At 38.6% G+C, this 23588-nt stretch overlaps 1 protein-coding gene across 4 annotated transcripts in view; it reads left to right on the top strand.

Moving 5' to 3' along the window:
- Positions 1-23588, top strand: part of MACROD2 (mono-ADP ribosylhydrolase 2) — an 846867-nt gene that overhangs the window by 493167 nt on the left and 330112 nt on the right. For all 4 annotated transcript variants that reach the window (XM_058802883.1, XM_058802881.1, XM_058802884.1 and 1 more), the window contains one exon: positions 4128-4249. In XM_058802883.1, the coding sequence (XP_058658866.1) occupies positions 4128-4249 (122 nt within the window). The remainder of the gene's footprint in view (positions 1-4127; positions 4250-23588) is intronic.

The following is a 23588-nucleotide window of genomic DNA, read 5'->3' as shown; positions in this document are numbered from 1 at the left end:
ATGGATTGCAGCTTTCTTTTTAATGAAGTTTCCTATCAGTGTGCTTGGCTGGAAGACTGCCCACAGTAAATCAGCAACTCCACAGCAGTGCTGGCAGCTTCTTTTGACACAAAAGTTAAAATACTACAAATGGTTAGTGTGGCATTCTCGGTGTGATGACCATTCCCTTTTTTGACCTGTTTACTTGGTTCTGAAGATAGAAAAACATGTTTTGGTTTTTGGGAAATGTTTGCATCCCTTACTCATGTTTGACCTCACTGAGAAGTGCTTGGACCCCAAAGGGTCCAGACGCTACAAGAGCAAACAGGACCCAGCTTTTCCAGCCAAACTAAATATTTTTTTGAGTTTCTCCACATTTTCCCCAATTTAAAAGTCTTTAGGTGATCTTTTCTGTGTCATGCCGTTGTGTCCACAATGTACCTGCAGACCTTGGTCATGCCCATCCCCACAGCTGGTGCTCCACCTGCCTTGCTGATGCAGTTATTTTGCCTTCTCTGGTGAAACTCATTGCTGTTTATCTGTCCTGTGGCAATCCTTTACTGTTGTGTTTTCCTTCAGAAAGCCCACGCTCTTCCCCAGGGTGGATCCTTGTTCTGGCTGGGTGTGGAAGGTGCCAGCTAGAACAGCAGGGCAGCAGTTCTGCCCTGAATTTTCTTGTGGACAAACATCTGTAGACCTCCCCCACGGCACACGCTCCTCCATCCTGCTGCTTTCTGCAAGGGATAATATGTGAGCAGAAAGGAAACTGTTGTGACAGACGAGCTTGAAGTTGGACAATGTTTGTTGATGTATTAAAAATAAATGGTTCTGCTTCAACATGTGAAGTCTGATTCTCAGGTAGCAACTGTGTGGGCTGAAGGAGGGGGAAGAGCTGTTTTGTTTTCTGGTTTGTTTCCTTTATGCCTGTATAATCTCAAAGGGTTTTGCCCACCTGCAAACCTAAAGTTTTTTGGAATAGCTTGAGCAGAATAAGCTCAATGTAGTTGAGCTTACTGTAGTTGTAGTTTTTGTAGTTTGCTATGTAGTTTAGGAAATGTGTGTATACACTGATTTTATTGACAATGTACAACAATATAATTATTATTTCCCTGTTTGTCTGCTGACCATAAAGCACTGGCATATTAGTAATGCTGCTCTGCTAATACAATCTTTATCGTATGTTTCAGTATAATAATGTGCCTAAGAAAAGCATTTCTTTGCCAATAATATGCTGTAAACAGTTACAATAGTTTTGATATTTTATAAACCAGTTCACAGAATGACAGAATGCTTTGGGTTGGAAGTAACGTTAAACAACATCTAATTCCAAAGCCCCTGCCATAGGATGCCTCCCATTAGATTGGGTTGGTCAGGGCCTGTTCAGTTCATAACCATCTTTTGTATCCTGTCTAAAGAACCACCTATGATGGACATGGAAAAATTTAAACGTAAAAGCTAATAACTGCATTAAAGATTACTTATTTATGTGAAGTGTCTGGTACAGCAATACAGGATTACTAATGAGTTGCTATGAAAGTGCTAAATTGAAAAGTTCTGAAAAAAAAGATGACAAAAACTTTTTTCATTTATTGAGCAAAACTAGTATTATTAAACTAGTGTTTAATTATGAAAGACTGAAGGAATGGAGCTAAAGATTGGGTGAGTGAAATGCATCTAGAAATTATACTGTGGGATTTTTATACAGGAGGACCCTGGCAAGAATTTGGCACTTGGTCTGGTCCCCAAAACCCCTTCTTGCCTTTAAAAGATAAATGAATAATTTAAGCCATTATCTTCAGCTTTTAAGGAGCTATACATTGAAATGCAAGAAACTCAGCCTTAGCTGAAAGAGGGAAATGTTTATGATTCTTTTCTTCATCCTTTACACATTCTTTTAAAGTTGGTTTTATAGTTGTTCCTTGATTTGCTTGTTGGCTGCTGCTTATTGTGAATTCTAAATTCATCATAACAACTCTGATCTTGGTGTCTGTAAATGTAGAGGGAACTTGACTGCCTTGAGATTGATGAGTATTTTCCTTTCTCTGTAGAATCACAGAATCATTTAGGTTGGAAAAGACCTCTAAGGTCATTGAGTACATCCAGTAACCTGCGCTGCCAAGTCTACTGTTAAATCATGTCTCTGGCCTTGTAATCCAAGTTCACCTGTTCTAAAATAAAAAACAAGGGGAAAAAAGTCAAGAAGTTTTGTTTTGTTTTTTTTTTTTTTTCCCTTTCTCTGAAGTTGCCAGAACTTTTTCCCTTTCTCTGAAGTTGCCAAATAGAAGTATTCCTTGGAAAGTTCCAACCTCCATGAAACTGCTATAGTCATGAACAGAAATTAGAGTTTTTGGTAATGGAAGTATTCACATCACCTTATCTCTGCACACAGAAGCAAATTTTAAACTAGCTCTATCCTTTTTTCAAGTCCTTTCTTAATAGCTCTCAGTTTATGACAGTAGCTAGAAAACACGTAGGAGTATAACTCTCTGCTGAACTCACAGGTTGTTTTAGTGTCCTGCTGTCATCCCCCTCATCAGTGGATAAAAACTGAACACCTGTTGAAGGTTCAGTGTAGGGAGGGTTCTCTGGAGTCACTGTCTGGCAGCTGTGACATTCAGCAGAAATTATCCAACCTGTCCATTTTGTTCCCACAACTGGAGAAAATTACTGTGATCAAAATGGAAAGGAGAGTTCTCAGCCTTTTATTTACTTCACAGGAGGGAGGTTTTCTGTAGCAGTTGGAAAGTTTAGCTGTTATAGGTTTCATTTTCCATCACAGTGGATTCCTCAGTGTTTCTGGGCACTGGGAATCAGATGTGCTTTTATTTCCTGATTTATCAACACTTTGTGGCTAATGTATAGAAAAGATTTTGAATTTTTCAGAGCATTGTCGCTCAACCTAAAAGCTTTTAAATAGCAGAGAGCAGACAGATGATGTCTGAATTTTAAAAAAAAGACAGTGCGTTTTAATGTTATTTTGTCCATTTTCTCTTATGCTTTGGCATTTGTTGGATGGAAATCATCAAAACCAGCTTGGACAGAGAATAATGGTGTTAATTCAGTAGGATTTGTGAGTAAATTAAAATATTCTGGAGTGTAGCAACAGCAGATGTTGGTTGGAAACCTGACCCACATGGGACAGAAACACAACCTAAAAGGGGACCAGCAGTACAGCAGTTGTAAGTATTGGCCTAATCCCTGTAAGTGCAACATTGAAAAAAAAAATAAAATAATGCCACTGTTTATTTCTGCTGTACATTGTAGGAAATTATAAAGAAAGAAAAAAAAATATACATCTGCCACCGTAGCTCATTTTATTATGCTCACATATACTGTGGAAGAATGATGTGTAAAAAGTAAATGTGCTTCATAATATTTGGGGGACTAGGAAGGGGGAGATAATAAAAAATTATGGTACCTTTTAATTTGTAGGTATCTTTTCAATGCTTTTTTCCTCCAGGCTCCTAAATTCATTTTTCTTTCAGCACTTTAGAGACTTTGATTGATTGCAGCATCAGATTTTGATGAGTCCAGAGGCATCATACCTAAGATATGACTGTGCTTTCTCTTTTGGCTCGTTATAAATTTCTTCAAAGAGAATATTTTGTTTTACTGCATGGCATCTCCATCTGGTCTGATGTGAGAGGAAAGCATGTTTTTTGAATAACCAACACATTCCTAAGTCTCAACTTTTCTTCTTTTCAAATGGTTACTGAGGAAAAGCAAAGATGACCTGTGTGTCACCAACAGTGCTGAGGCTCTGTATAGTGAACTTTCCCAGTGAGTGGGCTTTGAGGAGTGAGAACAACTGTTTCAAAGTTCTACAGTATTTACAGCTGTAGAGGCCTTAAGATTTAGAGGATTTGTGCAAACATTTCATCTCTCCAGTGCGTGCATTGCAATAGACATGTAACAAAAATTCACTGTATCTTTCTCATGTTCTCCTTTAGTCCAAAGCCTTCAATATTTAATCTTTGCTGATTAATGTTTAATTATTGGACATGCAGATTATGATGTGTTTTCCAGCTAAATACATTTGTCACATTGTTATTTCTTCCTTTGTGTGTAGCTGTAATACCAGATCAAATTGATGTGCAACACAGGAGCATCTTTAATGTTTCTTTATCTTCTTTTTTTTTTCACTGCAGATGTGATCCATACTGTTGGGCCCATTGCAAGAGGCTATCTCACTGACACTCATAAAGAAAACTTAGCAAGTTGCTATAAGTCCTCTCTGAAACTGGCAAAAGAATACAACATCAGATCAATCGTAAGTATTGTGGGAGAGCACATTATTGTTCTTTCTAGCCTGGATCTTACTTTCCTTGATGTGGAATAATTATGATTGTAAGCTTCCAGATACACTTCTTGCTCTTCGTGCTATGAGAACCCAAAACATTAAACATGATTTGGCCGAAACAATTGCTAGATGAAAGGACTAAGCTTATTTTAGGAGTTAGGGAAAGTGTGCCTGGTAGAAGGAGTACAAGCAGCTGTTTCACTGAAGAAGGGAGGAAGCTGATCCCATGGCTCATTCTTATACTGTATTATTTATTTTAAAAAGCCCTAAGAAGATCAGGAGGTCAGGAGGATAACTGCATGCAATATAGCCTCCTAAATAGCTGAGAAGTGATTAATGTGTTGCTTATTCTACCTATTAATAGTTCTTCCTAAAAACAAGGGTATTGGTCAATTGATGGTGGTTTTAGCACCCTCTCCCCAAAATCTATCATAAAATAATCTATTTATATGATATTTCATTGAACTATATCATTGAACTTCAAATATACAGTGTTTTACCTCAGAGTGCCAAATTTTCAAAGGCCACAGAGGAAAGGAGCTTTTTCCTCTCCAGCTCCAGAGCTTTAATTCTGTAGCTGACACGGTTGCAGCTTAAGTCTTCACATATGCATAGGTTAGTTCCTTGTAGGTTTGAGGAAGAATTTGCCTTCTGAGCCTGACTTCACACCTTTGGGGTCATTTTGACTGGTTATATGATAGCACATGTTCGGCAACTTAGAATGCAAACATGCAATCTTAAAAAATGTAAGCTGAACCAATGGTGGTAGATGAAGATGTAATATTCAGTAAGAGGAGGTTATTAATTAACACTGAAATAGCACAAATGGAAAATAAAGCCTTTTGAGGAGAGGGGCAGGACAGTTTGTAGAGCTTTGAACTGAAGTCAGGTGTGCCCTTCAGAGTCAGACCTGATGAATATCACTTATTTATTTCTTTTTGATGAGAACTCTGCTCTTCAACACTTTTTGTGCTCATGACATCTTCTCTCTGCTTCTCAAAATGGTGCCCAGCAATCCCTCTTTTTGCCATTATACAAACCATTGTGGGGTCTGTTTTCTTTGGTGGGTTTGAGGTTTGTTTGTTTTTTTTTTAATTATAGGCATAAAAATTAGAGCTGAAAACCTCCTTGGATTGGTGGGCATGTTTTGAACCCCTCTCTGGTGTTTTTTAAACACCAAAGGATGTTCATGCAATTCTCACTGGAGCCAGTAAGAGCTTTGTGCAGTTGTTCCTACATCCATCCTTGTTTCTGCCTGCTCTGGACTTTCACAGGCTTTTAGGGCATTCAGGTTAGTTTGAATAAAATTCCTAATATGATGTGGGAAAATGAAAATAGAATAATAATTATGAAAGGGTGTAAAAAAGAGTATTGAAATAACAAAGGAAATACTTTAGTGGGCATTGGTCAATGCAGGTAATGCTTGTATCTGTAGAGAGTCTGTAACTTTTAGGACATTCTAGGTGGTAGCATAGTGTTTAGTATGGAATAATAAAAAAGGATTGTACTCATAGAAACTAGCCTGATATTTCATGGAAACTAGCCTGATATTTTGTGAAACCTGGCCTGATATTTTAATAAGGAAAGATAACCACAGGAGAAATCCTACACAGGTTATTTCCTTGCTGGTTAAGAGTTGTTGCCTGTGCACCTGTTTGAGATAAAAGATGCTCAGCACCCAGACTTGCAGAACACAGCTGCACAAACTGAACAGGAGCCAAGAGCCATTCATTCATGGCAGCATTTGGAAGCTTAGCAAGCAATATGGATTTTAAAGGCCACATGACAGATCGTGGACTGCTCTGAAAAGCCCTAAGGGCAGTGATTTCAGTGATGCCTTGGGAAGTGAAGGCTACTTTAGTGTCTGTCCTAATGACCAAACCAAGCCTGGAGAAAAATAAGATGTAAAATTCATTCAGTTAGGGAGCAGGAGTTTACTGTGAGTCTGAAGGAAAGGAATGCCAAGTGTAAGTGGTTTCACAAGATCCATACTGCAGGTGTAGAGGGAAGGAAAAGAAAGTGATTTAAAATATCTTTCTGAGGCTTGCAAAGACCTGACAGAGTGAGCAAAGGATTCAAATTGACTCAAACATACAACGTTTGAGTGTTAATTGGGTTATGGCAACAGAAATATTTGCAGTATGAAGAAGATAGACAAAAATTGAGGGGGAAAAAGTTTGCCTGTGTAAAACTAGGAAGAGAAAATCAGATGTGCTGATGGATGGCCTATTTTGATTGCCTCTTGAACAAGAAGATGAAATAAGTATGTGAAAGAGAAAAACAAGTATTTTTAAAGTAGATAATGAGTAAAAGGAGGAAAAACCATGTTAATGACACATAAATAGGTATTGGTGATAGCAAGTTGCAGTATGCTAAGAGAAAACTAAATCAGAGAGCATCAGTGCACTAGTAATTATAATAATTGAGAAGGAAGCAGGAAGACATTAGATTGTAACAGCACAAATCCATTACCTTCAAAAACAGAAAGGACAAATCTAGAAATTATTGCATAAAGAGGAAAAAGCCCCACCACAATTGGAAGTATTTTGAACATGAATTGTGTCAAAGGAGTTAGAATTGTTGGAGGCATTATGAGTAGAGGGTGATGATGAATGGCAGCACACTGAGCTGGACCAAAGCATGCAGGGTGACTCAGGGTGCACCACTAAATGCAGTTTAATTTAACAACTTAATGATTTTTGAAGAGTACATAAACACCTCATTAATTACATTTACAAATGAAACTACAATAGGCAGTGTTGCAAGCACTGGAAAAGGACAGAGATATATGATAACAATTGATGAGAGACTGAATACAACCTCATCAGCATCCAGTCCAGTACCAGAAGGGAGTTTCTGCCTTTGTTGCAATGGAGGAGAGGTCAGAAATGTAGCTGGCAGCTACAGTGGAACTCAGCACAGGAAATGGAGTAGCTTGTGGTGGGGAAAAAACTCAGTTTACAAATAGACCAAGTGTGTCAGAAAACCAGCACAATGAGGAGATGGTCTTGAATAATAAGTCTCAAGTTAGATGTACTTAAATCAGTTACTTGTTTCACTGTTGGATATTGTTGATCTGCCTCTGGAGAAATGATGGATGCCATGGGGATTGTATTGCAGTTCAAAGTGCACTGGGGAGAACTGGAATAGGATTCAAAACAGACCCAAACTCTGTTATACATATGTGTATGTAGTTGTTTTACACACTGAGGAAGGGAAGCAATTGCCTTGAAATACTGTGTAAATTCTGAGATGCAAGCTTTATGGAGAGGAGGAGAGAACAATATTATTGTGTTTTTGACAACAGGACAATTACATGGTGGAGCTGATAATCAGGTTACTTTCACATCCAAGGAGTCCAGGCATGGATGAGAGCAACTCTGGCTAACTCCTAAGGGAGCACTGATATCTCATCTGAACATGTTATCATCTTCACGTGTAAAGAAAAAAGAAAGATGGGTACAACTGAAAAGGAGATGAGGGAATGTAATGAAATGCCCATCAGAGTGATTGCCAAGGTTCATAATCCAGCAGCAGCCCAGCTCTGGGTGAGGATCTGCATGGACATTAAGGCAGGAAGAAAAGCCTCAGGAACAAATTTGATCATCCTCAGGATTGCTCAGAGAAGTCACACAACCACTGACATTTGTCTCCTGATCCTGTTTCCTGAAACATTTTATATTCAATATGAGGTTTCCAATGCCATATCAGCTATTTTGTCCAGAGTCAGCCTCCCTCAGGTCATCCACTCCATCTGCCTTCTAGGCTACTGAATTTTGTGTTTGTGTGTGTCCTTGTTATCTTGTGTTTCCAAATCCACGTGTTGCCTTTTCCTCAGCACTTGTTTGTGTAGCTGTGCTCCCTCTAGGACACTTGTGCTGCTGTCTGACTATTTGTGTGGCCAGAGTGAAGCTTTTGTCTTGGATGAGTCTTATTTAGATAATCCTCTGTCTGGTGAAAGAGGATACTTGAGACAGGTTTCTCTTTATCTCCACTTAAGTTGGTACAGCTGAATGGGAGAAAAAATATTCAAGGCAATTCAAAGAGAGTAACTAGCTGGTGTTTGAGCAAATTAATTTTATTAAATGTTCAGAATAATCTCTTAATAGTAAAAAATTTGTATGTTGATGCTGTTCTGTTTTGCACTGTACTAAGGATTGCTATTGTGCATCAATTAAATCTCTGCTGCCTGAAACACTGGAAATACATCACAGGCACCAAATCTTTAATGAAAGAAGATTTAGTAAAAACCAGTCTAATAGGTGTTTTTCCTCCCCTGTCTTTCTGTACTGGTTTTCTAAATAAGAGAGTCTTACAGCCCAATTAAGTGTAAGGTTATCAGGCAGACTCGGGCAGTTGTAATCACTGTTTTCAGATTTTAAATTGGTCCCCTGTTTACACAGTCTTTGAAATTATTTACTCTGTGTGCTCTTTAAGTTTTTCATGGGACCTCTCATCCTGCTTTTCTTTGCAATGCACTTCTTTGAAGCCATCTGATACCCTGGAAGCTTTCTGAACATCAAACACTTCCCTGCCACCTATTTTATTCAGACTTCACTTGTGGTTTTGAAAAAATTTCAATTAATTGCTGTCAGTCAGATTGCAGGTAGACAGGGACTTTATGAACTGCACAGAAAATTTTAAAAAATGATGGTGTGTGTTGTTGTGGATGGGATCCAAGCCAAAAGAGCTGCAGTGTGTTTGCAGAGAGGGGAAGCTGGTGCTGGTGCCTCACTCAGAAGGCAGAGCAGGCTTCCTCCACAGTGGTTAAGGAAATGGAGTTCTGTTTGGGACTACAACTCTGCTGTTGTTCAGGACTGTGCTCGGAATTGCAGCCTGCAGGAACCCTTCATGTTGGCAGGGGGTGAATTGTGAAGCTTTAACAAGAAGCATTTCTTTAGCCTGCACCCTCTGACCTCCACCTCGAGGGAGAATTACAGGGGACCAGAGGGGGCAGGAGGAAATCCTCTAAGAATGTGGCTTTTTGAGTTCCAGAAGGAGCTCTGCTTATCACCAACAAATGCATTAACAGCATTATATGCTAAATACAGATTTTTTCCTGTTGTTCTCCCAGAGTCAGGTAGGGAAGAGTTTATGTTGTTCTTGAGCCTTACTAGTTTAGTTTGATGTGGCATTAAAAAAACAACACACCAAAAAGATGTCTCTTTCTGTGCTGTGAATGCAGAAAGTTGTTCTGCTCCAGGGAAAACCTCTTAGCTGGACTTCTCAGAACAACCACACTGCTGCTCCTGTCTGAAGTACATGAAAAGGCAAAAGGGCATCTGGAAATAGCTCAGCAGTGAGAGGGCCCATTCAAGGGCTGATTTGCTCATCACCAGGTCGAGTGGAAAAGCTGTGGCTGGGTGCTGGGATGGCCAGTGACCTGTAATGATGGGATATTCCTGGGAGAGTGGGTTGTGTCTCTGGCCTCTGAATAAAGTGTGGCCCTCCTGTGCACACAGCTTATGCTGCATTTTTGGGGAGCTTTTTCACAAAAGTATGTTAAATAGGATCAGGAGGTGCTTTTTGAAATCCGTGTTTTGCCTCCATTCCTGGGGTCTTCAGTCACTGTGCACAATGCATGATACTAGCTGTGCATTTGCAGGGGCTTTGAAATTAAGAGTATTATTTGAGGCTTCCTTAGAGAAATATTTCTTTCCTTTATAATTAAGTTAATCTACAGGGAATTTCAGCTCTTATCCTTTTTTCAGGTGTTTTTTTAACCAAGGTCATGTAATTATATTTTGTCTGTGATTGGCAAAGTTAATACAAATACTAATATAACTTGTTTGTACAGAAACACAGCTTAATAATTATTGAGAGCAGCATATAAAAACACATCAGGAAAGGTACCTGCCACTTATCTGTGTATAGCACTTAAGAAAGAAACAATTTTTTTTAATTGTCTAAAATATTTGTCTCCCCCTGTAATTAGGGATTTTTAAAAAAGGTATGCACCAATATTCTTGGTATTTGTATCCACTTTCAAAAGGAAGCTGTACTAGTGCTAGGCTGCACAGTTTAATTGAGCTTCATTTGAGTAAAGACATGTTTAGCCTTTGTGATGCCTGAATCTTCAATTATAACTCATAGACTGAAATTTTCAGTAGCTGTTTCAAACCAAGTGTGTTTTCAACTCTTCCTGTCATAAATTATAAAATCAATGAAAGAGGAATTTTTTTTGAATTGCAGCAAGATGCTTAAAAAGGTGTACTATTGTGTATTGGTCTAACAATTTGGTTTACACTCTTGCCTTTACGTGTCTTGCTCTCTTGTGCTGTAGAGTTATGTTTTAGGGAAAAGTTAAGTGATTTTTTTTTTTACTATTTCCAACAAAACTTATTTCTTGTTGAGAATGTTGCCATAGCAATGAGTTATAAGTCTGAAATTCCTAAAGGTTGGTTTTATCATCTTGTTTTCTGATATAGATTCATATCCATCAATCAGAAGAGTTGCTTTGGAAAGAAAATTTCCACAGTATCATAAATCCACTTAATTTGTTTCTTTGAAACACTTGTTTAACTTGTAAGCTATGATATGACTGATGTTATGTTTTCAGATTCAGTTTTCTCTGCAGCTTAGCCTTCCTCTTTTTTTTTCTCTTTAGCTTTCTTCTTTTAGGTATTTTCCAGGTAATATATTTAAAAATTAATCTACTGCTTTTAAGTTTTTCAGTTTGCTTAATCATGATGTTGGCATCAAATGAGGAGGTCGTGATCTTTCCCTATGATTCCAGAAATTATTATAGCTGGCCATACTTTTCTTAATCAAAGGTGAATCCGCTGCTTTGTTTTGGATGTGCTCCCAACCATTTCTTCCAAAATTATCTTGGTAGATTGAATTGCAGCCCTTTCTTCATTTTATGAAATGAAATGTATTCAGTGAGATCGAGTGTAAATTGCTACATCTAAACAGAGATGCTCATTCAGTTGAGAAAGGCTGAGGAATGATTGAAGCACTGGGCAGAGATTCTTCAGAGAGTAAGTTGGAGTTTGTAGTGGATCTTGCACTGGTGGTTGCATGTTGAACTTTGACAGCCTTATCCTGTTATGGGAAAACCAAGAAAGGAGCAGCTGTTGACAATTAAACAGGAAAAATTGTGAAGTTACTTGTTGTGCTGCTGTGTCCAGTGGGGAGAAGACAGTGTCTCAGCCAGAGATGGAGTTAGAAACACACCAAAAGTAGAGTGAAAGAGAATGGTCTCCTCTCCTCAGTGCTTAAAATCCTAAGATGAGAAGAAGATTAAAAACCCCTAGCACATAAAAAGCTATTGAGGGGTAAAAGTAAATTGTTGTCTGGGCTAGGAACAGGACAAGACGAAACAGACTGAAATTGCAGGATTGGACATGTAGATTTGAGACTGTGAGAAATTTCCTAACTAGAAGGTTGGTAAAAGCATTGGGAAAATTGCTTATGAAAGTTGTGGCTACACCAGTATGTGCAGGTGAGGCATCACCAGCATTTAAATATTGATTCTGCCCCTGTCTGGTTATATATGCAGTATGTATTTCCTAGGAGGAAGTGGTTTTGTTTGATTTGTTGTTTGAAATGTATGAGAGTGTTTGCTTACCATGGCTAAGAGTGGCCCAAGCAGCTCAGAGGTGCACAGTGATCAGCTGTGAGTATGTTTTATAGCAAGGCACCACACAGAAATTATTTGTTGTAACAGTGATGATGCTGTGACCTGATGTGATTCTTCCTTTTGTTGAAGTTTGTAGTGGAGTATGTCCGTGATGCTTCCTGCATAGGAATATCCTCACTCTGCTTGGTGATAAGCACCTTAGCTTAGGTTTGGAGGGCAGACAAGGACAGGAACAGCCCAAAAAACTGAGCAAGTGCTTGAACCTCTGTCAGCAGATGAATCTCAGGATGCTGGGGCTCAGATACTGCACCAAGGGGCATTAACAGAGGACAAAGATTAATATGACCCTTTGACCCGCCTGGTTCATCTTCAACCACAAAGTGTCTGATGGTATAAAGAAATAACTGTGTTGCTTTAATAAGCTGCATTACCAGGCAGTCTCAGTTCTCCATTTTGTTGTTCTGTGGTGTTGCTCTTGTAGCTGTTCTGTAACATGGAGATCTTTGTGATGACAAGAGGGAGAAAGGTGAATTATTTTTTGGGGGGGGGTTTAATGAAACACTGACTGAACACTGAAAAAAAACCATCCTGAACTGGTGAGGAAAGAAAGTGAATTACTTGCTCAGGAATAAATTCTGCAAGTTTGTGTATGTGATGGGTTTAATGTGCGATAATTTGCCAATCACCCTGTGGGAATTCTGTGCTTAAAAGGGTGAAACTTTCTAGAGAAACACTGTCTGTTGGCTCAATAATTGGAGAACTGTCTCATTAGGGAAGGATAAAGTACAGATCTGTCACACAGTGGACCACAATGTTCATTACATGAGACAGCTCATAAAAGCCAGGGATTGCTGGAAAGTCTACATCATAAAATGTAGAGGAGGAAAATGTTTGATGTTTCTGTGCAGAGGAAATTACACTTCATTGGGATTGAAAGAGAATTAAAAAATAATAAAAGTAGACTAGAGGGATTCTTATTTGCATGCACATCTCAGCTGTGCAGAGTCAAGTATTTAAGAAGTTTGTCATTATTTGAATAACACATTCTTGTAATGGAAATTCACAGTAAAAGTTAAGCATGTACAAATTCGTATCAAATCCCAGAGAGCTGGTGAGCTGTGGCCATCAGGCTCTGTGCAAAGCCATCCTTGTCCTTTTATCTTGCTGCCTTTCATTGACATATTCCCTATCACCTTGCTGGCGGTTTTTAGGCCCTTCAGGAGGGCTTGTGTTTCCTCTGCGAGAGCAATCAGTGCAATCCCTGTTAAAACTCACAGGATCCTCAGCAGCAGCAGTAATGTGCAATAGAAGTTGCAACAGGGTTGGTTTGTTTGGGGTTTTTTGTTGACACTGACTGCTGTGATTCTTTCCATCGCCACAGGTGGAGTCAAATTTTGCTGGAATTAGAAATTGCTTTATTCACAGGTTTTTCTCCTGGTGGTACCTTCTGTGATGCCTAAAAATGTATGAAGGGGCTTTCTGGCAGATAATGACTTATCAGTACCAGATTTCTTTTTCCCTTGCAATTTGATGTTGAGGAAAAGAACATGTGATGCTGCATTTTGGCACTGCACTGTTCTCCCAAGGTCCTTATCACTTGGCTTTTTTTCATCTGACAGTTTTGAGAGATTTCTGTACATTCTATTTGCATTTTTTAAACATTAACATAACAGAGAACAAACAATTAACAGAGAACAAACATTAACACAGAATGAACAAAAGCATGAAAAATTTTGCGTTTGAAATCAATTTTTCAAATAGCAAATTTAAAAAATAATTTTGAACATTGTTTTTATATTTAAATAGCTAATGTGAAGCAAAGAAATTAGCAACTAAAAGCATAAACTATTTTGTGTGTCAGATGGGCCCCGTAATACTTACCTAGGTTGAAAACAGGTTTATCATGACAGCATAATCTCTGTTTAGGATCAGAGTAGATATATTGGAAAGTAATTTTGAGAAATAATCAGAAGAAGCATGCTTTTGTGAGCCTTATTTGACAACTCATTATATATGATTTTCCTGAATTGCTAGTAGTTGCTTGGAGCCATTTACATTATGCACAAATTATATATTAAATCATAGTTACATATAAAGAAACAGCCATGCTCAGTAGTCAGTTACAAAATTTATACCCTTATCTAAAGGTTTTCTAGTATTATTCCTGTGGGATGATGTCATGTTATCTTTTAAGGTCTCTAAAGTATAAAACCGCTGTAATTAGAGTAATATAATTTAAGTAATATGATTGGCACTTCAGTATTTATTCTGATGGAATATTAATTTCTTTCATCTGAAAAACTGTTCTCACCGAATATAAAACTACATGCAGTATATATTCAAGCAAACACTTCAGCAGCCTGTTTTTTCAAAGTTGACTCCCATATCAACTCCTAGTGATGTTTGTCAGTTAGGATTTAGTTTAGAGTTCTGTTCATAGCAGAGATGAAAACAAATATAACAGGTATTTACTTTAGTAACAGAAAATATTATATAAAAGATGAGTGTGATGTGGTTTCCTGTGGTTTGTCATGGAAAGGCATCACTGCTAGGGGAAAGAATAATTTTAATTGGGACAATTATAGGTAAATGGATTTTTCGTTTGCTCTTATTACGCCTTTGCTAAAAGATGACTGCATGAGTAAAAGCTGTAAGCCAAGAACACACATTCCTGCAGACTGTAATTAGCTGTAGCACGTTTAGTTTACAAGTAGCCTTACTGAAATATTATTATTTTCTCTAGTCTCATTGAAATGATACATTGTAAATCTTTTTCTAAGGAGACAAATCACTGTATTGCTGGGTTTTATGAGTTTCCATACCTTTCTGAAATTTCTTCGACATACTGGCTGTATTGAACCTTTAGGAATTAAATCTCAGCCACAGAACCATGCACTTCCAGAGAGGCAGAACTCACACAAGACAGTGGTTTTTGTTTGGGCAGAAACCTTGGGTGATGATCTCAGTGTTTGGGCAGAGTTGCCCACTGACACGTCCTCCTGAGTCCACGCTTCCATAACCAGAGGGCAGTTTTTCCCCTGCTTGTGTGAAAAAGGGAGACTGAAAGTGTGTCAGAACCCACAAGAAAGGTGAGAGAGCATATGGCCTATAAATGTTTATATTCATTACTGCTAAATTTTCATACTCATTACTACCAAGTTTTATATTCATTACTGTGGCTACCGGAGCCTGGGCTCGTTCTCAGAACTTGCCACGCCAGGAGTGGGGAGCTGTCACCCTTGAGCTAAGAATGACACAAGAACAGACCAGAGACTTAATTGCAAGAGGAGAAAAGAAGGCTTTATTACAAAAGATTCTTTGGTTTTTATAGACTGATAGGATGCATTCTACTTGATTGGCTAGTTAAGAGAAAACATCTGTCTCACACACCATCCTTGAGAATAGGAGAACAAGGTGGAAAAACACTGCTTGCAGATTGTTTATACTAACAAGTTATCACCTCCTCAAAATTCTTTTAAAAATTCTTTAAAAATTCTAAAAAAAAAATTCTTAAAAAACACTCCTTAATTCTCACAAGCCATTGTGAGAAACTATTGCTGTTTCTCTCTCCCTGACTGGATGGCATCCACAGGGAACTCCCTCGGGATGGGGATTTACCAAAGGCGGAAACTTTAAAGCCATTTGCTCTATGGTGCCAGACCCAAGCCAGGGACCAGGCAGAGGAGAAAAAAGGAGGCTCTCCATCTTGAGGTTCCCCAAAGAAGAGTTTATTCCAAGTAAAGGGATCATACCCAAAGAGCCCTGGGCACTCCTGTGCGAGGGGTTTTGTACAGGTACAAATCAGGGGGTGGATACAAACAGCAAACCAACAGGGAATCCTAGGGAGAGGAGTGAGGGGATTCCATCAAGTGTCTGGGCCCACTTGGGGTAGGAGGGTGGAGAGGATGGGTCACAAGGGCCATTAGGGCCTCCAGGAGTAAGGGAATTCCAAAGGGATGTTGCAGACAGAGATTGGCCCGAAGTTAAACTGGCAGGGAAGGTTTGGGAATAAGGGGCTGGGTTGCCTTGAGAGGCAGGGGAAAGAGCTGGAACAAGGGGCAGGGAATGGCATGAGGGTAAAACCCAGGGGTAAACCAACTCACGGAGAACATGGGAGTACAACAGAGCAAACAACTTAACAAGGAATCAATAAAATAGCGTTTGAACTGCAAGGCATTACCTGTTGGCATTCCTTATTGCGGAATGCATCCCTCCCTTAGTCAAGCAGAGAGAGTCAGGCTTTTTGCAGGGAATTTTTCTGGCATGGTAGTGATGGGATTGATCCTCCTAGTTTGTAAGCAGATGATGTTTCAGTGAGGCTTCTCTGTGTTCATTACTTTGGCATGCCCTGGATTTGTCTGCGCCTGCCTCTGTAAATGTGCTTCTTTGTGTTTTCTCAGGCATGTTGGAACTGAAATGTGCCTGCCCCCCCCCCATTCCCCCAGCATTGTCATGGCCCTGAAGTTCAACATTTGAGTGTTTGTGCAATACAGAAAATTTCCTACCTGCCTACCTCCTGCAGCAGGAGGAAATGCTGCCGTTAATAATTCTGGATCACTGAAATGTGTCTGATATTGATCTTAAATCTCCATCTCCTACTCAGTTCTCATTCATGTCTCAAGTCCTTGGGTGAGCGGTTTTTCCAGCTGGATCATTGCAGATCAGAATTTTTTTTAAAGGAAAATACACAATGGTACAAAAGCATTTCTCACTAATTTCTGGTACACGCCAGCATTCCTGTTTGACCATTCCTTATCTATTCTTCCATTTCCAAATGCACCAAGACTAAGTTTGGTGACAAGGACAGACTCAAGACAAATATAAGTTGTCAAACTGTTACTTTCTTTTTTCTAAATTCATGTCTCCCTTGCATTCTGATTTCCCTGTTTTTATACTGTGGTGCCATATTTTCTTTCTTTAACAGAGAAACACATTGTTCCAAACATGGTGTTATTACTTACTGCTGTCTTGAATCAATATGTTGTTGTCTGTAGCTTTGTTTCTTTCTTCTTCCCACTCAGTTTGTGTACATCCCTTTTCTGATCCCTCAAGGTGTGCTTCATTGTGTTCGAATTCCATAGGATATTTATTTATCGATTTTTTTTTTTTCTAATCTTTCCTCATCATCCTTTGTTCTTTATTCTCATGTGTCTTCATTATTTCAACCCTTTTGGATAATCTGTCAAATTTTTAACGGTCTATGACTATCAAAGCCACTGAGCTGCATTAAATAGAAGCTAAGTTGTATCCAGGCCCACCTGAAGCAGCAGATATGTAAAGATTGTAATTTGGTTATCTCCCCCTAGCACATCTCTTCTCCATTGCCCTGGCAGAATGTGACATATAAGCTAAATTTTTGTTGCAGTATTAATATCTGAATGCTCATAATTCACCAGTTCAGTTCTCTGTTTTCTCAGGAAAGCAAGCAAGCCCAAAGCACCATATCCGGGTATATTCAAAATAAAATAGAGAAAACTAAAAGAGTTGGTATACTTTAAAGAAAAATAGAGTTTCAATAGACCACCAACCATTTGGTGCTCCAAGAACCACATTGCTAGAAAACTGTGAGGTGGCAATGCTGCCTGACACTGGTTCAGTTGAATAAGCTGCCATCCCAGATGATGTATATTCATCATATTTCACCCCCAGATGCTAATGACGTTAATGATGGCTAATTCTGCTTAGGCCTGATGGTAGCAGTGACTACAGCTTGTAATCAGGCCTTAGAAACATCCCACTTGATAAATTCATGGATGCTGAGCCAAATCACCTACTTTGCTGTTCGCTTTAATTAAAATTGCTCATGATCGATGGTTTTAAAAGCAGGAGCTGCTGATGTTGTTAATCACCATTTATTGTGCATCATTTCAGTGGTGCATCTGTTTCCCTCCCTCATAGTTGGGGAGGGAGATCTTTTGCTGTTGTCATGTATTTGGCCTTAGTTGGGCTTGTTTTTTGGAAGGCCTAATCCAGTGTTACCACCATCATCCAAAGAGTTTCTGCAGGAACCAGAGACAATTGAAATAACTTTTCCTATTCTGACTAAATACTCACAAATCTTGACCATGAAGAGCTCCATTACAGCCACACCATCTGTAGTCTCTGAACTGGGTGGCTTGAATGAGTTAGTACAATTTATCATTGTACCTTTCTTTTGTAGTGCAGATGTACTTTAAATAAATGAAATAATTTTTCTTTATTATCTTCTTGTTAAGAAAACCAGCCCTTGCATTTTCCCCAAGTGAAGGGCTTCTCTGAATAAATATGCAAAGTATCATTTCACAAAATGACTTTCTCCTGAATCCCTTTGTGCTTAGTCCCAGCAGAGAAGGGAGAGCTGAGATGGTTTATAAAACAAATGCATGCACCTTGCAAGCTTTTATGAGGTAGTTTGGGGAAAAAAATGGAATGCTACAAAAGAGCCAGGGAGATTCTGGTTAAATGACAGGGCCCAGAAAATGCCTTGGAGTAGAAAATGCAAAGTTAAATTCTCACTAGTACCTAAATTACATTCTGGACTTAATAAAAGCATTTTCAGCCAAATAAAATGCTATGTAGTTTGGACTGAATTGTGAAAGGTTTTGTTAGTTAAAAATAACAAATTCCCTTGTAATTTTGGCTTCTGAGCCGTACCTATTTCAGCGGTTAAATCTAAACAGGAGAATAGCAAACAGGCAGGAGTACTCAGGCATTAATACAGCATAAGAATGGGTCAGGAAGTGCTTGAAAAATCCCACCCAAGGCAAATTTGCAAATTAGATGAACACTTGTGGATAGGCTAATGAGAAGCAGATGCTTGGTCCTTTGGAGTTCCAGCAAGACTGGGGCAGGTGTTAGGAAGGTCAGGTTTTGAAGTCAAAGTCTTCCTAAAAGCATATAGATATAGATAGATATATCAGACATGTGACCTTTCCAGTTCTTGCGCAGTTAAGAATGTGCAAGTGATGATGTTTAATTTCACTATTCCTAGAGAGAGGGACCTTGTGCTTCCCTGGTTGTGCATCCATTTTTCACCTTGGTGTGTGTGCTGCAAATGTGGCAGCACCAGGGTCAGCAGGAAAGTTTTTACTGAGATCATTGCATGTCTCCTCTGTCTATCTTCTGGTATGCAAAAGAGCTTGGCTTGCACTAGAGGAATGGCAGCTGATCAAAATTACGGTCTCTTTTAAAAACTGGTAAGCAGCAGTGGCACTGGTAATAGTCCACGGATTTCTCATTCAGTAGGAAGAACTAGTTCATAGTAATAAAAAAATCTTTAACAGTTATGAATGCATGTGGAAGCTTTTGCCTTATGAAAGTCTCAGGAAACCTTCTGTGCTCTATACTCCAATTTTTTTGGGTTTTTTTTTCTTTTTCTTTCTTTGAAAATGGCTCAGTAAATCCTTTTTTTGTTGTTGTTTTGTAAATTGTGTGGGTTCTGTGTGGACATCAAGTAAAGGACCACCCTTAAAAACTTAACTCAATGACCAAAGTTCATGTCAAATGATGGCTCGCTTAGAATAAAATGGTGTTTTATGTAAAATTTTGGGAGGCATGATATCTGTAAATTAAGGCTATGTGTACAGTGGATCACTTTGGTGTTTTCCCCTGCAGTTTCTTTAGTATATTAAGCTCCTCCAGAATAGCTTGTGATGTTTTAGATTGAAGAATAAACAAATCAAAACCCTTAATTGCAGTAGGCTCTTAATGGTGAACAATAAGCTTGCAGCTACACCACTGTTCTCCTCTGAGTTATTATTTGGAGAAATAAAATCTTTGAAGGGCTCTTGAACACAATGGTATTAATTGTGTGTACACCTTGGGAAATGCTTGGTTTTAAGAAAAAACCCAACCAGCCCACCAAAACCAAGCCAACACCCTGTTCCCACCCCCAAAACAAGTGAAAATGTTTGTTTTTAAATTGAATGATCGTAGATGCTTTCTCCCAGCCACTGAAGATGAAAAATTTGGACTCAGCTGAAGTTACTGGTGTCAAACTCCATGTTGTGTATCTGAAGCAAATCCCATCAATTCTCAGCACTCAAAATGTCTTCAGCTGGCATAGCAACTGCCATCAAAAAGTAATAATCAAATCCCAAACAGGCAAAGGGAAGGCTCTGTAACATATTCTGGTAAATCACTCATTACCATGTTGATGTCAGAAAATAGCACCAATGGAAATGATCAAAGTGAGGTAGTATTCTAGAGCAGAACAGTGTCAAAAATTTATGTTTTTGCAAAAAGGCTCACACAATTTCATATAAATTTTCATTTTATTATGACTTTAATCATTGTGTACTCGGGGTTTCACTTCAGAAGTGCCTCAGGCTTTTGCTCCAAGCAGTTTGAATGTGCTTATCACAGATTATGGGCCCTGCTTTCCAGTCACTTACATGGAATAAAAATTATTAAAGGCTTATGGAAAGTCATAATTTAAAATACCAAAATGCCGGTATATTTTGAAAGCTAATAGATGACATTTGCCATAAGGAGTGGTAATGGACAAAGCCCCAGCAGTGGAGTGGTTGCAAATATTTGGAGACGTACTGTGAGCTAAGTGCAGGAGCAAGCCTGCCTCCAGGACATGCCCTGGCTGCAGGGAGATGATTGATATGGATAGGTTTTGGATTCATAAATTGTAGCCAATTCATGAATCCAAACTGTGCATGGATAACCAAGGCTGATCTTATGTTTGATTTGCTTTCCTTGTCTTGATTTTAACCTTTTTTTCCCAGCGAGGTAAGGTAAAAGCTTGTGTTTGGGTGACAGGCTTGAGCTTCCTGCAGGAAGGATTGTGTTCTTTTTGGATTGACTCAGAGGGGGTTAAGAACCTTGGCACACTTTGAACTTGGAGACATTCCTGTAGTAATGTCCAGCATGGAAAAAGACATGCTTAAGTGATTAGGAAATTAAATCTAGAGGGCAAATAAATATAGGATCGCTGACAGAAAGAGTGAAGAATAATACAATTTTCAAAATTACCTGGTTGCAGAACATAGTTCAAGGTTCAGTACCTCGGAACTGGAAGGAGGCAAAATGGATAGCAAGTGTTGGATTTTTATTATTTTCATTTTTAAAATGAATTCTTGGTCAAGATAAAACAAAATATCAAGTGTTTTGGGAGGTGACTTAAGGGTTGCATCCTCTGTAAAAAAAGGCAGGATGAGAGTCTAGTGAAAAGAGAATTAAAATGGAGGCTCTCTGAAAGATAAAACAAAATATCAAGTGTTTTGGGAGGTGACTTAAGGGTTGCATCCTCGGTAAAAAAAGGCAGGATGAGAGTCTAGTGAAAAGAGAATTAAAATGGAGGCTCTCTGAAAGGGAAGGAGGAAAAGACAATGAGGTATTTATTTACCAAGTAAATATTTTCATGGTACAACCTGGAAGTTTGGTTTTTCTCCTTATACATACATAAATATTTACATGGGAAATGAAGTTTACTCCTCTCTGCATGGTGCAGCTATTGTGAACAGGTATCTCTGAATCCTAATGACTCACTTTCCACCTGTAACTTAACTGAAGGAGTGTGGAAGCATGTGAAAATACCAGGGACTGACAATGGAAATCATAACCTGACTCATTAATGCAGCAGGAAGAAGAGTGTAACTTTTCCCTGGTACATGTGGAGTCAGTAATTAGCCAGTGGCACTGTCAGCATTGCTCTGGTGTTTTTATAGCACCTGTGGATGAGCTGTTCTTAGGTGACTTGTCACTCAGTTACAGAAACTCGTACTCCAGTCCACATGGAATTTTGAAATACAGCAGGTGGGAGAGGATGTGAGATTTTTCTGAAGCAGATTAATAGGAAAAGGCTGGCACATCCCAAACGCCAACTAGAGTGTGTGCTGCTGAGCAGAGGGGCTGGCTGTTGGGTAAGAGCGATTCACCTGAGCTCGTGGTGCTGTGTTCACATCCCCACCCTCTGCAGATGCAGGGATGTGCAGCCTGGCACACCAATCCCCTTCCTTAACCTGGGCTTGAGGCTACCAGAGTGCTGGCTGCTCTTTCATATAGGGAAAATCGTTCATGCTTCTAATTCTGCTTCCTCTGTACTTCTAGTTGACACAGCAGGCTGAAGGAAAGATTACAAATACATTAGAAGTGTGTTATTGTTAGACACTTTACTGCATCTTACATGTTTTCCCAACAGATGCAGATTTCTACATTGTTTTGGGATTTTTTCATTACATAGACAGTGTTTAAAATAAGGATTGTTTTGGAAAGTCTTTTATAATACTGCGGAAATTTGTAATTTGAGCACCTCAGCTTAACCTGAACTATTTTTAATTAGCAGTGCTTTGTTTTCGTCTACTTTGTTACACAGATAAACAGAACAAATGGAGAAAGGCTAATTGATTTACCTTGCTCAATTTATGGTAATGCTTTTGATAACATTTGACATAATTTTCTTAAACATGATAGAGAAGGGGGAGTTGTGGAATGTTTTGTTCTTCCTGGTGTGTTATTTTTGGTAAGTGTCTGGGGTGCATTTAGATAAACTACAGTGCTAAGTCTAAGCAAGAAAGACCTAAAAGCCCACTGAATTACTCCTATTTGCATTGAGAAATTAACTGTAATTAGCATTCAGGTTTTAATGATACTGTATTTGTGAAGCTGATAAGGCCTCTGGGAGTGTGATAGCAGGAAACTTCTATTGTTTACTATATGCAAATCAGGCCACTTAGCTTTAATTAGAGGTTGAAACCTGGAGCAATTATCAGCAGTTGCTTTAGTATTAATGAGCTTGACAAAGCTGTCCATCACAGTTTTTTACAAGATTGAGAATTAGAATATTTAATCCCAGTTGGTTCACTGTTCAAAGGATGTGCAGCCTACATCAAGCAGAATCATTTCATTTTGTATGCCATCCATTTCATTGGTTCCAGTCACTGCAAAGACTGAAATCCTTGCAAATTTGTATAGCTGCTATTTTCTGCAGGATGGTTTGAGAATATATGAGACAATTTCCTTTAAGGTTTATACTGCCAATATTTTTTTTAGAAAGTAGTGGTTCTAAGAGTAGTTGTGCAGTTGGAATACAGAATTTAGTTGCTTGACATCTGAGACATTAGAGCTTACAATAACTGTTGACTGATTAATTTCCTCACAGAATTAGCTGATGTCTCATGTGTGCTGGTGATGGATATTTCCTTTCACATTCTGATTTTAGTGGAGGATAACAAAAGAGATATAAGGGAAAGAGAAAAAGCTTACAATGCCTAGCTCCTGAGATGGTTTTTATTTCTCTCTCAATGGAAGCACTAACCATTAGAGTCTTCTGTTGCTGCTCTTTAATGTTTTTTGCTTTTTAAAAGCAGTTTTTGTGCTAAGAAGTAAAAAGTTTCAGAGAAGATCTATATACTGGGGGGCGGAGGGTGTTTTAGGAATTGCCACTTGAATGTTAGTGCTTTTAAATACATTGCTGAAAGTTTTCTATTTTTGGACTAGCTCTTTGTGAAGTACTTTTCTCTTCCACAAGTCTTTAAGTAATTATAATAGGTACTTTACATAGAGGGATATGTGTATATATGTATACATATGTATATATGTATGTATACATATGTTTATATATGTATATATCTATTTATCTATATATATATAAATGTAATAAAGTCTTCATTTTTTAATGGTCATTTCACAGAGAACAAAACCTAATTGTGAGCTTTCTTATGCTCTCACAGGTGAGGCTGAAGTGAACCCAGCCATGGATTTTTTTTTTGGCATTTCTCAGGTTTCTTAGGATGCAAA

The sequence above is a fragment of the Ammospiza caudacuta genome, chromosome 3, assembly GCF_027887145.1.
Source record: "Ammospiza caudacuta isolate bAmmCau1 chromosome 3, bAmmCau1.pri, whole genome shotgun sequence".
NCBI classification, from domain to species: Eukaryota; Metazoa; Chordata; class Aves; order Passeriformes; family Passerellidae; genus Ammospiza; species Ammospiza caudacuta.
Note: the sequence above shows the minus strand (reverse complement) of the source record. Positions and strands in the feature narration are given on the sequence as shown.